Source organism: Puntigrus tetrazona, chromosome 11 (assembly GCF_018831695.1).
Source record: "Puntigrus tetrazona isolate hp1 chromosome 11, ASM1883169v1, whole genome shotgun sequence".
In the NCBI taxonomy this organism is placed as follows: Eukaryota; Metazoa; Chordata; class Actinopteri; order Cypriniformes; family Cyprinidae; genus Puntigrus; species Puntigrus tetrazona.
This window is the reverse complement of record NC_056709.1, coordinates 13519738-13535341: the sequence shown is the minus strand read 5'-3', so window position 1 is coordinate 13535341 and position 15604 is coordinate 13519738. Positions and strand designations below refer to the sequence as shown.

Here is a 15604-nt window from a genome sequence, read left to right as displayed (position 1 = left end):
TTAACGATCGAGACGCTCGCCTGAACGGGTGCCGCGGAGTCGCCCATCTCGGGCTGGGAATGACCTGGGCGGCGTGCTTGGCGCTCTCTGGACCCAGGGGCTGCCGGCGAAGACCGAAGTCGCCTTGGGAGAGCTCACCGAGCCCTTGTGTCTGCCGGAGGAGTGCACGAACCAGCTCCGGCGGGCGCAGCTGCTGAACGGATGGGCGGCCAGAGGAGAGGTCACGTGACCGCAAGGGAAAAAGCTTACGAGGCAGGAGAGGGCTTCTCCACGGACTGCCCAGGGATTCTGCACGGTCCGAGCGGAAAGGCGAGCACTCGCGGACGGCGAGGGGCTGCCGTGAGAGGGCTTGAGGACGGAGAGACTGCGCGGATGGGCCGGGCGCGCAGGGGCTAAGTCGGACTCGAAGAGCTGCAAACAGCCGAATCCTCCAGAGAATACAGGAAGCGCCTGGACTTCCTGTTCGCTTTTTCAACTCTCGCCGTCGACGCCTTCTTCGGACTCTTCCTCCGCTAGACCCCTGACTCCATCCCGCTTACGGTGCCGCGCTTCCCAGCAGGACCACGCAGACGCCCTTCCTCCCTGCTGCTGCTCTTCCGCTTCAGGGCTTCGGAGGCCCTGCGCGCGCGCCTCCAGATACTCGTGACTCCACCACAGCACACGCTTTACGCCCCAGCTCCAGGTGCTTCTTAGTGTAGCGCTCAACTCCGTGAGGATCTCTTTTCCGGCCGCAGGGATGCGGAGAGATGAGATGGTGCCGTGAGGAGAGAACACGCGCACGCGCGCTTCCATGATGCCTAGCTGCTCCACGCCGCGAGCCGTTTACGCTCGTCTTTGACCGGCCCCGCGCTCGCCTAGGAAGTTCCAGGCCAGAAGCAGCTTGCTCGTGGGAATGCACAGGAGCCAGTCGGTACCGGGTCCTTCGCCGCACTTTGGTCGCCATCTCGCTCACTTCCAGCTGCGGAGACTTCTTGCAGCCGCAAGCGTGGTGCGCCAGTCACGTCAGATCCTTAATCTATGAAAACACCAGTCATTTTAATGTTAGCTATAAGAAATGGTTAACTGGTAAATGTCATGGCTGCAGAACAATCATCTTATTCACGGTGTACATTTTTTCTAATTAAGTATGTTTTAGGTTACATATTTAGTTAAGTTAAGTTACCTTAATGGTATTTTATTTGCACATGCATCTATATATTAGGATCTATTGTCTCCAGTCTATATGAAAAGCTACTTGTGATGAGTTTTGATATATAGCGTGAATTGTGAGATTATTAGCGAATTATGAAGTTACTAAACTGAGTACTTCAGCAGTTTGGTCATTTAATAGTATGTCAAGTTAATTAAAATAAAATATATATATATATATATATATATATATTTTTCTACATACATGCAGTGAAATGCTTTTTACAACAACCGCTTTTTATAGCCGTCAAAAACTTAAAGGAAAAATAAAAAAATAATAAGGAGATAAAAGGAATAGGAAACAACATGTAAGAAATATATAAGAGAAAAAAATATGTATGAAGAAGTGTACAAAGTATAACCTGTTTAATATTTCTGTCAAATCATATTCAAAAAATTTGGATATCCAACAGTTTACTTCAACATCAGATCAAGATGTTGTTGGTTATTTGATCTCACTCTTCTTGAAAGACGTCAGCAGCTTTAAACTGACGTAACCTCATCTTGTTTCTTTTGAACATGTTTGAGGAGAAAAGCATCATCTGCCAGATTCTGGTCAGAAAGGTAGTTCCTCCAGCTGGGCAGCAATTTTGTGCGTCAAATCATCATTGGGAGGAATCCAGAGATCACCTCACAGAAATCCTCCTCGAAGACATCAGTCAGCCCAGTTGAACTCCTAAATAAAATAAAAAAAAGTAGTTTAATATGACATAAAAACAAACACTTGAATTGGCGTACTGTCTGTTTAAAAAGCTACCCCTGAGTGATTTTTTGCATTAAAATGTAGAAGCTAGTTATTTCGATATATTTGTAAAAAACATCCATGAACGTACCCATCCAAACTATCGTTTAGCCCATCATCAATGTATGAGAGCGGCGCCCTTTGACTGCTGAGTGTCTTCGCAATGAAAGATGTCAGTAAAACCGGGTGAGGACATGCTGTTGGCACATTTTCTGTTCTTACTCACACCGACGAAACTAAACGTTAAAAGTGTGTGCTAATTAGCTGTTAAACGGCCTACCTGACGTTCCCCCGAATAGCGCCACACATCACCTGAGACAGGTGATGCTTTTTAAAATACTGATTTATACGTCTTTACGTCACCACCGAAAACGAGGTCTACTGGCGACGTCGTGCTGCATGCTCCAAGCATAAATTAATTATTATTTTTTAATCTTTAGCTTTTTAAAACGCATTTTATACATACAAACTATAGTATAAATAAACAGGCTACATGCGCATGCGCTGAACGCAAAGTGACGTTTGGGGGCATAAATTAATGTCAATAAAAAATATTTTTGTTGTAACCACTCACAAATAGAAATCACCTAGCCATGTTATTCACGCTCAATTATCCAATCGCACTTAGCCAGAAGCACGCGCCTCCTTAGATTTTAGGGCGAATTGTGATTGGATTATAACCAATCACACGCGACTCTGTTGAGTTTATAAACGCAGTGGCCAATAAGAGGCGTCCGTGTGAGTCATCGCTGAACCGCTCCGCTTCTCTTTCGAGTTTTCTTACTAGGAAAACAAAAAGTGCATATGCGAGATTAATTTCTACAGCGTAAACAGTTGATAATAGATGATAAGGTCCGTTCTTCTATAGTGAAAGTAGGCTAATTTAATTTTGTAACTTAAAAACACAATCGTGATCAAAAAATATTTTACGACAGGCTTTACGCACAAACGCTACTTTACATGCATCTGGCAATTAGACGTTTCGCATAGATAGCTAACGCGTTTAGGAATATTTCGATTTAAAATGAAAGATTAAATTAAAACCAATGCCACTTTTACAAATTATATATTCACGCTTCGCTGCATGTCACGTGCACGACTTCTGCACGTAGCCTCTTTTCCCAAGACCTTAATAAACGTTTAATGGGCGTGCATTACTTTGTAAGCCGTGGGCTTTTGGAGACCTTGTAGACTTTATGCAAACGTGCCTTTGACCCGACGTGCGTGTGTACTGGTGTGAGGGATGAGGTGTCAAGATTAAGGGCAAAAAGTGTATTCCAAATGAATGGGTACCACGGGGATCCGTGAGACGGTAGTGCAGGCCGCAGCCGACCCCCTACCAGGCTTCCTGTATATTAGGGCTGTTACCTCGTGTCAACGACTAGTTTTTCCTCACGTACGAGAGGACGACCAGGCGATCCGCAGTCCCGCTAATTACCTAACGCTACCGCGGCCAATAAACACGCTCTGGATAACGTGTGCTCACATTGTAATTAGAGTAACTGTTGCCTTTGTAGATGCAAGCGACCGAATCAGAGCTGTGCGCTGATGAATACCGATGAGCATTTTCGCGATTTTTTCCACAAGCACGAAACAAGATGCGTGCACGAAGCGAGGTGCGCTTGAAATAAGACAAAGATGCAAGCAGTTAACGCAAGCCACAATGTAAAAACTGTTTCTGCGCTCAGGTATCGATTTATGAGCGGTTGAGCGATGCGCAAAATTAAATGAATGGACGATTATATCACCGTGGGGCACGAAAAGGTTAAAAATGCAAAACTTTTACAAGCGTTTAATCATTTTACCCAGAAATGCACGGATGTGTCATTTTACGATAACACTGCCGTGACATATCCTCACCAACAGGTGGCGGTCGCTGATAGATGTTTTTGCTGGTGCACCAAACGCTTTAGCTCGGGCTTCGTAACGGCACACTTGATCGATTTCAACATTTTAAATAGCATAGTTGTCATTTATATCATATTGCAGCTTATATCAAAATTATATTTACTTGCAAGTCTTCTTATGCGCGTTTGACGGCAGGTGGCGCGTTAGAACTGGTTCAATTGGGTTTGAGACTTGCAGCGTAGGGTTGGAGATTAATGATGCAAGTTATTGATTATGTGACTTATTTTAAAAGCAATTTGCGATTCTTTTAAAACGCACTTTAAACGCAAGGCATGTCTAAGTTGTAGTTGGGCAGGCGTTTTTATCGAGGAAAGTAAATCGAAGAAAACAATTCAGTTCCTTAAGACGCTGACCCGTGTTTATGCAGACGGGTTTCGTAACTCAAGCACAACAAGGTCCCATGACAACATCAACAGCTCTGATCCTGTGACTGTACCGTCTATAATTAGCCGGTGGAACTGGAACAGCCTGGGTGATGAAAGTTCCAGGTAACAAGGAGACAGAAACTCTACGGCCTTCTAGAGCCTCTGCAGAGCGAAACAGCGGCGACTTCTGCAAGAGATAGATGCCGTCGATTTCAATGCATCATCTTGACCGTGCACGAGAATCGGAGTCACGAGTCAATGCAAGTTTCGGCCAATTTCAGAACGCGGCCGTGCATTAGTCAGAAACACGATGCGATCGCTGTTTATTTCCCATGCGATTCAACGCCGAATGCGAACGAGCACCGCTTAAAGTTTCGGCTTTATTTACTTATTTAGTTTTGTACATGATGCGAAAGTTTTAGACATGCGCATCGAAAGCATCAGGAAACTCCATCATTTCCATGAGGAAATTCCATCGGACAGGGTACAAACAAATTGAAAGCTGCTGGGTGCACGTTGTACTCGCCGTTCGGCCAAATATTCCCCGAATCGGCCCACGTGGGGTCTAAGCAGGAGTTCCCCCCATCACCAATGGCAGGGCGAGAGCGAGACGCTTGTGGAATATATCCGGCCAATGAGAAGGGCGAGCGACGCGACAAGCCACACCCACCCGAAAGCGGTATAAAAGCGACGGTTTCGCTGAAAGTCGGCAGAAACAACTTCTCAGCCGCGGCGTCGCGAGCGAAGGAATACTACCGAGCGACATTTGGATTATACTTTGGCCAGCGCGCTTTGACTGGATTTTAATATTTCCGAGCTCTTCCGGAGACTTGTGGATTACTATTATTTGAAGCAAAATGACCCTGGAAGAAGTCGTTGGATGCAACATCACTGATAAAAAGTAAGTTCTTCATTGCATGCGTACGCATTCATTGTACGCAACCTCGCCATCCGACTGTCTCTTACCATACCCCGCGTGTTTTTTTACAGAATGGACACCGTGAGCCAAGCATTGGAAGAGCTGCTGGCAGCAGCGCAGAGACAGGACTGTCTCACCGTCGGCGTTTATGAGTCTGCAAAACTAATGAATGTGTGAGTATATACTTATGACTTTTACGCATGCCGTTGCATTGGTTTGTCCCAACAGACAGGACGCTAATTGCCGTTCTCTTGATCTACAGAGACCCGGATTGTGTCGTACTGTGCGTTCTGGCCACCGACGAGGAGGACCAGGACGACATTGCCCTGCAGATTCACTTCACGCTCCTTCAGGCGTTCTGCTGCGACAACGACATCAACATCCTGCGGGTGTCCGGGCTGAGACGCCTCGCACAGGTGCTCGGGGAGCCCGCCACCGTGGACAACAACGAGCCGAGGGATTTCCACTGCATAATAGTCACCGTAAGTATACAGTCCCGTCACCTGACCGAGCGTCTCGATAGCGCGCGACACCGACTTACCGTGCATTTCGTGTTTTCGCAGAACCCCCAGTGCCAGCCGCTCAAATGCCAGGCGCTGAAAGACGTGGGCAACTACTGCGAAGAAAGCCGCTGCAAAAACCAGTGGATCCCCTATCTGTCCCTGCAGGAACGCTGAACGGACCGCGGTGCTTTTTCGATGCAACGAAAGGATGAACGAGTCATTCCCCGCGAATGAAAAGGAGGAAAAAAAAAGGGGCTCCGCGCCAGCCGCCGGTGACCGCTGCGTCACGAGAAGGGGCTGCGAGAGAGAGAAGTGGAGCTTTGGGACCGTGCGCGCACGGGACCGGTACATTCCAGCTTGTCGTGACCTCCGCGGGGGGTAGCGGAGGAACAAGCTGTGGGAACACGAACTGCGAAAGGCCGCCCGTCGGCGCGCGCGCGCTCGCGGAGAACCTGCGCGCGGGCGGCGTGGGCGCGCAACGGGTTGGAAAGGGACGAGCGTGCGTCACTATCGAACATTTTGCGAACGCCGACTGAACGATGCGTGTACGTGCCGGACTATAGCGACAATATAGTGACTGAACCCGCTATAAAAGGACCGCAATCGCTTCTGTTAGACTGCACTGTGTCTGTGGAACAAGAAAAAAATGACTTCTGTTGAGTTGAGAAATGCATACTATGAATTGGTGTAAGTTATTTGCGGTAATTTAAAAAGACTTAATATATGCATTGCTGCTTTTTGTCAAATGCGATGTTGTTTCAATAAATTATTGACTGAGAATTGTACATCTGTCTTATGGTTTTTGCTTTGGGGGATGGGGTGGTGGACTGCTCTATAAAGGGTGACCAGGCGATGCTGCAGACTCCCTCGCTTCGGTCAAGGTTTGAAATAACCAAACATTTCCTGCTAATCGTCCTAAAAGTCTTGGGCCCTATGAGTGAGAGGGGAATTACCCGGCTGAGGTGTGAATGCATGGTGGAAATGCTAAGAGATACAAGATACAAGAGCCCTAAGTGGCGTGCAAACAAATCAGCAGTTTACCAAAGGATAGTCTTCATATCCTCTTGTCCTAGAATCAGCGTCATATCCTTACCGATACAGTTAATTATGAAATCGCACTGACAGGAATGCAGACTTTCCAAGTAATTCATGTCCGCTTCCGTCTACTTTGGCAAGCTTTCCTCCTCCATAAAAAGACACCATCCAGGCTTGCGTAACCTCCAGGGAATAGATGATCCATATAAAACGGCTTTTATAATGCAGGTGTCATATCGCAGGCCTCTTGAATGATTGTTTAGCAGATAACTTGTGATATTACACCAGCAAAGGCCCCACTGGGAGGACTGGGATTGTGTTTTCTCGAAGGGTGATGCTAAAATCATGCTTCATCCTTTCACGGCTTGGTCTGGGTCACTAGGACAAAGCTTTAAGCACCGAAGCACCGCTATCCTTTAGTAACACTCTGGCACACTTCTGTAAGCTTTGTTTTTCCAGCTCCATCCAGTTGCTGTTCAGGTCAGCGCTGTGAACTCTGCGCAGTTGCTATTATTTATTTCATCCTGTTATTTAGATGCAATACGACTCACACACACACCTTGCGATATTCTCTGAGCTCTGTTCGCTGCCAATCCGAAGCAAAAAATAAAAATAAAAATGCTAGTATTATACGCTATCAGCGTGAACTAGATAATAACGATTAAAGATAGATTTTTATTAATAGAAAAAGAGGAATAGGGTTTCCAGAATTAGAGATGAAAGACATCAAGCGTTTTTTTTTTCCGGGCATTCCTGAGCTGACTGTGCGTCTGACGTAGCAGGTTTCTGATTACGCATCGGAACCCCGGAAACGTCATTGACCATTTAAGGGCAAATCTGAAAGCGCCGAGTATGTCGCTTCTGCTCAACACCAGCGCGATTTCCTTTCATTTTATCGAGTTTTAAGCGAGTTCTCGGTGTTTAAAGTATCGCATTATACATGTCTGTTTGGTCAGGCGTCTCCTAACGGCTCACCGGCTGAGTCGTGCCCGGTATGTGAGGAATGCGGAAACAGTGGCTGTGTTTCCATAGATGTGCAGCGTGAACGCGCTCGCCGTTTCCCACGAGGTACGAGAATGAATCATGCAGGTTTTTTATGTCTTATCGTGATCCCGGGGAAGAGTCTAGCGTGAGATGATAAAACAGTGGTTTTAATGCTGATGACATGCCATAACGCTCCTGAACCCGGACTATGAGGGGCATTTAGTGTATTGTAATTGATCAGGATAGGATATTGCATGTATACACGTGAAACTATATTCATATTCTAATGAACTGAGAGCTCTCTGATTCTCCATGAAGGCTCTACCACATTTAAGATCCAGAACACGTGAAATCAGCGGTATAACCGTAATTTGTGTGCAGCTATGAGGATACTTTTCGCAAAAAGTGGCAAAAATAAATCTCTGCGTAACTCTGGGGCCATTATAATGCATGCTCCACACCAGAAGCACGTTATGCATGTGCTGTTTATGAGCAGGTCAAATGCGTCGTGGTACTCTTCAAACGACGTGGAGGAGAAAAACTGCTGAATGAAGCTATTTTAGTCTTTTGTGCACAAAAAGTATTCTCCTAACTTGGTCACACTGACTGCTTTGTCTGGTCAGGGTTCTTGGCACCTTTCTGGATCCCGATCTTCGTTTTAAGACACTTGCCGGCTGTAAAGGGTCAGAAAGCGCTCAGATTTCATCAGCAATATCTCTTTTGTGTTCCAAAGAGGCACAAGGGTCTTACGGTTTTGGAAAAGCACGAGGGGGAGTAATTATTGGCAGACTTTTCACTTCTGTAGAACTTTTTTTCTATAAATAGATATGTTTTAGGAGCGAATCATTTATACGCAAATGCCATTCCCCAAACTTTCCAGCGTGTTTGTGGTCACCGATCATCTCAGCAGCACGGAAAATCCAAAATGTTATATTCTAGAAAGTGCGGAAATATCAGCGCTTTCTAGTGCAATAATATGGCTATATATTATTCTAACGTAAATGCTTCCGATTGTGTTCATGAAACGTGACGTGACGCCGAGGTCGAGGCAAACACGAACCCAGCAATCAAAGGAGTTGAGCAATAGTTAAACAATTCACGACAGCAAAAAAATGGGGAAAATTACATTTTAATTAGGCTATATAACATATGTCAATATTCTATAAAGTCACGCAAAACCAGGTCACCAGTGCATATTGCAGAACTGACCTGAATACACCTTTTAAAGAAGCAGAAGCACTGATCACTGTTACTGTAAAATCCAAATTCTTTTAAAAAGCGTGAGCAACAGAGAGAGGTGCGCAGTAATAAACACTCATACGCAAGCTGACTCTAAAAATCGCTTCAGTGTTTTTAAAAGCACTCATAGGCAGAAACTCTGGGCCGCTGGTGAAACTTTCCTTTCCTGTAAAGCCTTGATCTGTGTGCTCTGTAATGACTGTATGCCACCCAGTCTGTTTCTGTTTGACTCCGGTCTCCGAGGTCGTCAGGTACGTTCGGGCGGGCGGTGGCGCTTCTTTCCACCTCCACCCCGAACGAGCAGCCAAGACGTGATTCTGGCCAAGTTTATGACCCATCCTGCGGAGCAGACCAAATTAAATAGACAGTAAAACTGCAGCTCGTGAATGCGCTCGTTTTCATTGCGCCGTATAAGTCTTTAATCAGCATTTTATCTCGCCACTATAAACACATTGCTCATGCTTAATTAAAGCTACCGATTACTAGGTTACAGCAGATGTGGACGGTGTTTTCGGAGAAAGGGGCTCTGTGGCTCGCCAGCTTACAAAGGAGAAGGATATTGCTAAAAGCTATAAAGGAAATGATTGTATCGTCACTGTAACAATGTCATTGCAAATAAGGGTGTCCGATATGGGGAAAAAATAGTGTGTATGAAAATATTGTTTTGATTTAGCGACGTTTTAATTCATGTCAGGTGGTGTAACCATCATGTAAACAGAAATGACTACACAATAAATCGCAAAAATGTATTTAAAAATAATTTAGTTTTAATGTAAAAAATATTATCATATTATATGTATATGTGTGTATATATATATATATATATATATATATATATATATATATATATATATATATATATATATATATATATATATATATATATATATATATATATATATATATATTAGAAGATATTTTTCAATAAAATATTATAGTAGTAATATTATACTAATGTATCTAGTTTTCCTCTTCATTTTTAAAATTCAGGACAATTTTCCATGTTAATCCATGTATTTGATCACAAAAATATATATATTTTTTTAATTCAGAGAAGTAAAACTTACAAAACAACAACAACATATTATTATTAAAAACAACACAAATACAATGATCAAAAACAGACCATTTTTGTAATTTTTAAGTGAACTTTTAGTATTCTTAAAAATATTTAGCTTTTTGCATTTTAATCAATCTGTCATGATTAAAAAAAAAAAAAAAAAAATGTATGTAAATGATTTGGAATTACCATTGTGTATGCAATGCGCTCTATAAAATATACGCATGCAGCGTTTAATAATGTGCGCGCTTTCCGTGAAGCCCGTGCCCGGGTGATGGAGTGAACTGGACTGCTGCAGGGATCGGGGTGAGTGGCGTTTCTCTTCATTTCAGCTGTGGAGGAAACAGAGAGTGGGTGAGCTTTAAGAATACGTGCTATTGTACGGCACACTCCCATCGCAGCTGACCGGACAATAGCTAGCTGTGCGTTCCTCTGCAGACTGAGCTCAGCCATAGAGGCGTCACGCCGCAGCACAATGGCAGCGAAAGACTAAATCTGCCCCAACGAGACTGGTGACTGGAGTCGAAAGTGCCGGCGAGCGCTGACGTCAAGCCAGAAAGCGTGTGAGAGAACAGAAACAGAGAGCCTTTTCTTTCACTTGGCAAAAGCCCCGGCTGATTTAAAGTCGCTGACAGTATTCGGTTCAGACGGCAGGGCTATTAATAGAAAGGAGTATTTTTAGCACAACAGGGCTATATTTACATCTCAGGGAGTGGCGGCCTTGTAGATAAAATAAGGGGCTTCTTGATTCTGTAATGGATGTAAAAAAAAACCCAAGACGGATTCTCTCGCCCTCCTGTGGTTCTGCTGACTCGGCCTGAAACATCTTAGCCGTGATTGAGAGCGCCACAGAGACTCTCTTTTGTAAATTGTGTGCAGCGCTGGACGGTTGGGAACGAGCTGCCGTGCATCTTAGCCATAATTATAGGCTTGTTTTAAGCCCCCCCACCACCCAGTTTAGCCCGAACTCCAACCAACAAGTCCATCTACTACACCGCACACTCACCAAATGAACGCATATGTCAGTAATTCCCACTGAAACCAGTCTTTAATTAAATAAAACCACACCTATGATGCCGACCTCATGTATCAGGGTCTGCGACAAAGACGGGTGTCCAATGAAAGGAAAAGGAACTACCTTTTAAAGCGCATCTGGCAAATATTAGAAACAAAATCTTTGTGTTCAGTTGCATTTCATGCAACAAAAAAAAAGAACCATTGTAACCATCAGACATGCATGGTAGAGTAATAGCATAGTAGAGTTAGCATCACCTGCATTTTACAAAACACGCTATTTCAGTATTCAAGTGCTTAATTCAATGCTACTCGCCATTGCTTTGATTAATTGTGCAACAGGTAATTGTATTCTACACCATTTTTCTGTGCATGAGCATGTTTTTCTAAAGCATATGCATTTATGCATTTCAAAATTGCATGATATATCATCTCATAATTGCATGATGTTTATCATATTGCATATGTATTGCAGAGAGAGAGATAAATGCGTATGTGATTAATATGACTATTGTATATGTAAGCATACACATATAAAGAGCCCTGTTAGGCACAGCAGAGGTGACCGACATCTAGAAATATACATATAAAAGACATATAGAGACGTTGCTGTTCTAATTTTGCTCTATTTCTGTTGACTCAGTGCTTTGTGATTCTGGCCTGCTGTAATCTTTGTTCTTTTGCACGGACACCGATGAAAAGTAAGCGCGTCGGTTTCAATCGAGACGCGCCGGCAGACGCCTGACATTCTGGCACACGAGCCACGACCTCCTCCGTAGACCATCCGCAGTGAATGCACGAGGAGGACACGTGTTGCGTAACTCGTACAGTTTGAAATAGCCTTTTCTAGATCACTTTCACAAAGGAAATTGCTTCCAGCGGAGACATTTACGCAGATAAGAAATGAAATCAGATGTAATCCAGAGCTGCGTGCATCAGGACTGTACGATCTGGTTCAGTCAGAGCCGTTCGTTCAACTGTTACAGTCGGCTACGTTTTTAGCAAGTGTGAATCAGAGAAGCGATATCATGGTAGCAATTAAATAAAGCCTGGATCATGGGTGGCCTCGTTTAGTCTTATGGGCGAAAAAATGATTGTGTTCTGTTTAAAGTCCTTTGCAGTGGGGAGATCAAGGGCAATTTTTTTTTCTCCTGGTGGAGATTTTATTCAAAGGCTTAACAAGCACAACATGGCAGGGCTCTCTGCTGGTAATTTCATTGACTTTTATAGCTTCACACTTAACTCTGCTTTAAATATTCAATATGAGGTTGCGGTATAATTTCGAGCTTTTAAGCATTTCCAACTGATAGGCTTTATTAATGCTGACAAAAAAACACAATACACTCTTCACTGCCTAATTATCCCACATGCCGTGCATGCCTGCATTTCATTTAGTAAGTTGTTGCGGCATTGCTATAATTTTTAGCTTTCCAAGCGATGAGAGTCGTCCACGCTGATTGATAAATGCACTTTACTCTTCAGGCATCTCAACGAGCTTGCACGGCGTTTTCCATACATTTTCGCCAAGTATTTGCGATATTGTCATAAAGCAGGTCATCCTTCGTGACAAATAACACAGGAACCACTCTCCTCATGCCTTTAGTTAATTTGCATGCATTCATTTCTTTAGGTAAACAGCTGCAGCATTAAAATAGTTGGAGTTTTTTGTAAGTGATGGACTTTCTCCATTTTGTCCTTTGTCCAAGCTTGCACGGTGATTATTTTTACGCAGCACATGCATACATTTCCTTTAATAAGAGCTGTAGTACTGCTATGGTTTCAGCTTTATGTATTTCAAAGTCATAAGCTTTGTTCTGGCAAAGAAAACAATGGATGCGCTATACTCTTTATACCTAGCAATACATTGCATGCTGTTTTTAATGCATTTGTGCATTTCCTCTGGTAATCGTTGGAGGTTTTGACTGTTTGTAAGTAAGTGTAAGTGATGATATTATATGCTGTACTTGCATGCTGTATTTCATTGCATGTAAGTTTTTGCTGTAGTTTGAGTTGAGTCATGAGCTTTGTTCATACCGACAAAGATAACAAGCACATGCACTATACCGCCGCAACAAGCAACAAGTGTTTGCTAGAGAAGTGTACATGTCATGGTTTGCAAAAAGTCTATTTTTAACGCTTTACATGCATGCATTTATTTTAGTATGGGGTTGCAGTATTGCTATAATATGAACTGTGCACAAGCTGACAAACACAGCAACACGCAAAATATCCGCTTCACGCTAATAAGCCTGTACGCTGTTTTTTCATGCAATTCTTAGAGTCTTTCCAAGCACAGCATGCCTTTCATGTAAACGACGCAAACGTTGCGCACTTCAGGTGTCCTCCATGCTCTGCCGAGGCTTACTCAAATTTACCAACAGTGGAATTTCACCTCAGGCTTTCGGTAACACAAGAGAATCCATTGTTTGGCCCCATGTGCATGCGTCTTTGTTTGAGGTGGCAGTTAATTGAAAGGTACGTGCAAAAGCGGCAGGAAGCCTTTAATGACACAAAGCCTTCATGTGGACGGGTTCAGAGCGGGTTTTACACTCACGCCAACAGGTCTGACTGACCCCCAGAGTTGAAAGGACTCTTTAAGTGCAGCTCATTTGAACTTCACCCGTCCCGGGCCCCAGCCGCGGCGGGTAGGTGGTTGGAGGGGTTGGGTGGGCTGTGAGACGGGGTGAGAGAGAGAGCGAGAGACAGTGGGAGGTGCAGGGTGTGGTGACTTAAGCCAAACTGCAGAAACGGGTCTTTGTGAAGGGAGGATACAGGGACAGTTTCTGTTAACCGCTTTTATTAATGCCGCAGAGGTTTTCCCGCTGGATTTGAGACTAACCGTTAATCACCTAATCTTGACTACAACTTCAGTGAGTGGAAAATTGGACTGAAGATGAATGTCTGGTATGCTTATGCATATGGCGAACGTAGCCGTGGTGCACATAACTTACACTAATAAGTTGCATTTTTCATAGTTTTCTTCTCAAAGACAAAGAAATGCATACAAAGCAAATTTTAAATAAATTGCATACATTTTTTTAAATACATTTAATTGACATCAGTTCTTTACTTAATGTATCTTATAAATTACTATATATATATATATATATATATATATATATATATATAATTTTTTTGCTTTTTTAACAACTTAACTTCAGCATAAATAAAAGCTAAATTAGCTGTAATATAGAATTTTCACTTGAGGTAAAAACAAACTGTAGTTTAGTTACTTTAGTTTATTTAATCTAAATAAAGACAATTTAGAAAGTCATAATGCATATTGTTTAATATGATTTTTTTGTAAATATGCATTATATTTTCTATTACGTATTAACTAACTGCAGCTAATCATCATTTTTCTGTTTAAAAGTAAAAATATAATTTTTTATAACTTTTTTTTCAATGGGCACTTGCTCTTAGACTGAACTGAGCTAAATCATCATTTAGACAATTATAAAATGCACTCTTGTCAGATTGGTGTAATGCCTTGCCCCATAGACTTCCATGGAAAGCGTACTGCTATGGACACAAAACAAACCAACTTTCTCACACCACAACACAGACGCGAAGTCTTGTAAGTTTGTGTCACCCTGCCTAACAAAACCCGAAGAGTTAGATTCATGTGCTCCGTGTATTTTCCAAACTTGTAGTATCTACATAGCTAAATGCACGGTAGAGAAACGCAAAATGCAGGATAGGCTTATAAACTGCCAAGATGACAAAATTGCCCCAAAGACATTGTATATTTTGCTCTTGAATTGGTAGCTATGTGTCCAGAGTTTCTGAGTTATAATTATGATCAAAGAGACTGAGCCCCCGACCTCAAACTCGGGGCTGACTCAATGCAACTTACCGACACTAAAAATAGAAACGACCCCATTGCCATGCACACACACCCTCTTGTTAGCCCTATTTTCTGACCAACAAAGAGAAGGCGGGAGGGGTGGTGTGTGTGTGTGTGTGTGTGTGTGTGTGCATGGTTTGTATGGGGGTATGGAAGAGTAGCACTGGAAAGTCGACTCGTTCAATTGTCCCACAACTGAAACTCCAGAAACCAGAATCCCTGCTCCATTTTTCAGGATATATTTAGCATTTCCAATGGCTCCCAGTAAGGTGAGAAGGAATGCGCAAAACATTAAGGCCGGAACATTCCAGACAGGTTTGCGTACAGCGGCTACGACTGGGAAACATGTTAATCGGCTTATTTATGGTCGCTCAGAAAGATCCCTATATGACTCACTCGTGCCACGGGCTGGGAAAAGTGTCTGGACAGAAAGCGCTTCCACCCGATCATCATACGAGTAATAACTCCTGGAACTGAACGAACTTCGCACAGAGGCTTGAAATGGAAACGAGTGCTAACCGCGACAACACAAGCCTTCTCTCAGCTTAGAAATGCGGCCGGAAGCTCCGTATTTAAGTCATTTTGTTCGTCCGCAGACTCCGGTTAAACCCGGATCGCCCTAATACGCCTATCTGGCCTGCTCCTCAGAAGGCTTGACCAGACAGTTTCTCCCTTCCCCCTCGTTTTCGATATAAAAATACGCGTCTGTGCCTGAACGCTCATCCCACGTAAATGTCGCCGGACTTCTACATTAGCACCGGCGTACAACTCTGAACCAAGGAACCACAATGAAAGCTGTT

The 15604-nt window shown here is 43.5% G+C and overlaps 1 protein-coding gene and 1 pseudogene across 2 annotated transcripts; one reads left to right on the top strand and one right to left on the bottom strand.

The window, feature by feature from the left end:
• On the bottom strand, positions 1–1002 carry LOC122353750 (annotated as a pseudogene).
• A 3941-nt stretch (positions 1003–4943) lies between these two features.
• LOC122353919 (growth arrest and DNA damage-inducible protein GADD45 beta-like) lies at positions 4944–6410 on the top strand. 2 transcript variants are annotated; one of them, XM_043251821.1, is made up of 4 exons: positions 4944–5104; positions 5194–5295; positions 5385–5604; positions 5686–6410. In XM_043251821.1, exons 1-4 carry the CDS (start codon positions 5061–5063, stop codon positions 5797–5799), a joined length of 480 nt encoding a protein of 159 aa, XP_043107756.1. In that variant the 5' UTR covers positions 4944–5060; the 3' UTR covers positions 5800–6410. The 2 variants fall into 2 exon arrangements, with proteins under 2 accessions (XP_043107756.1, XP_043107757.1); XM_043251822.1 differs by having other exon boundaries at positions 4964–5108.
• The last annotated feature ends 9194 nt before the right edge of the window (positions 6411–15604 follow it).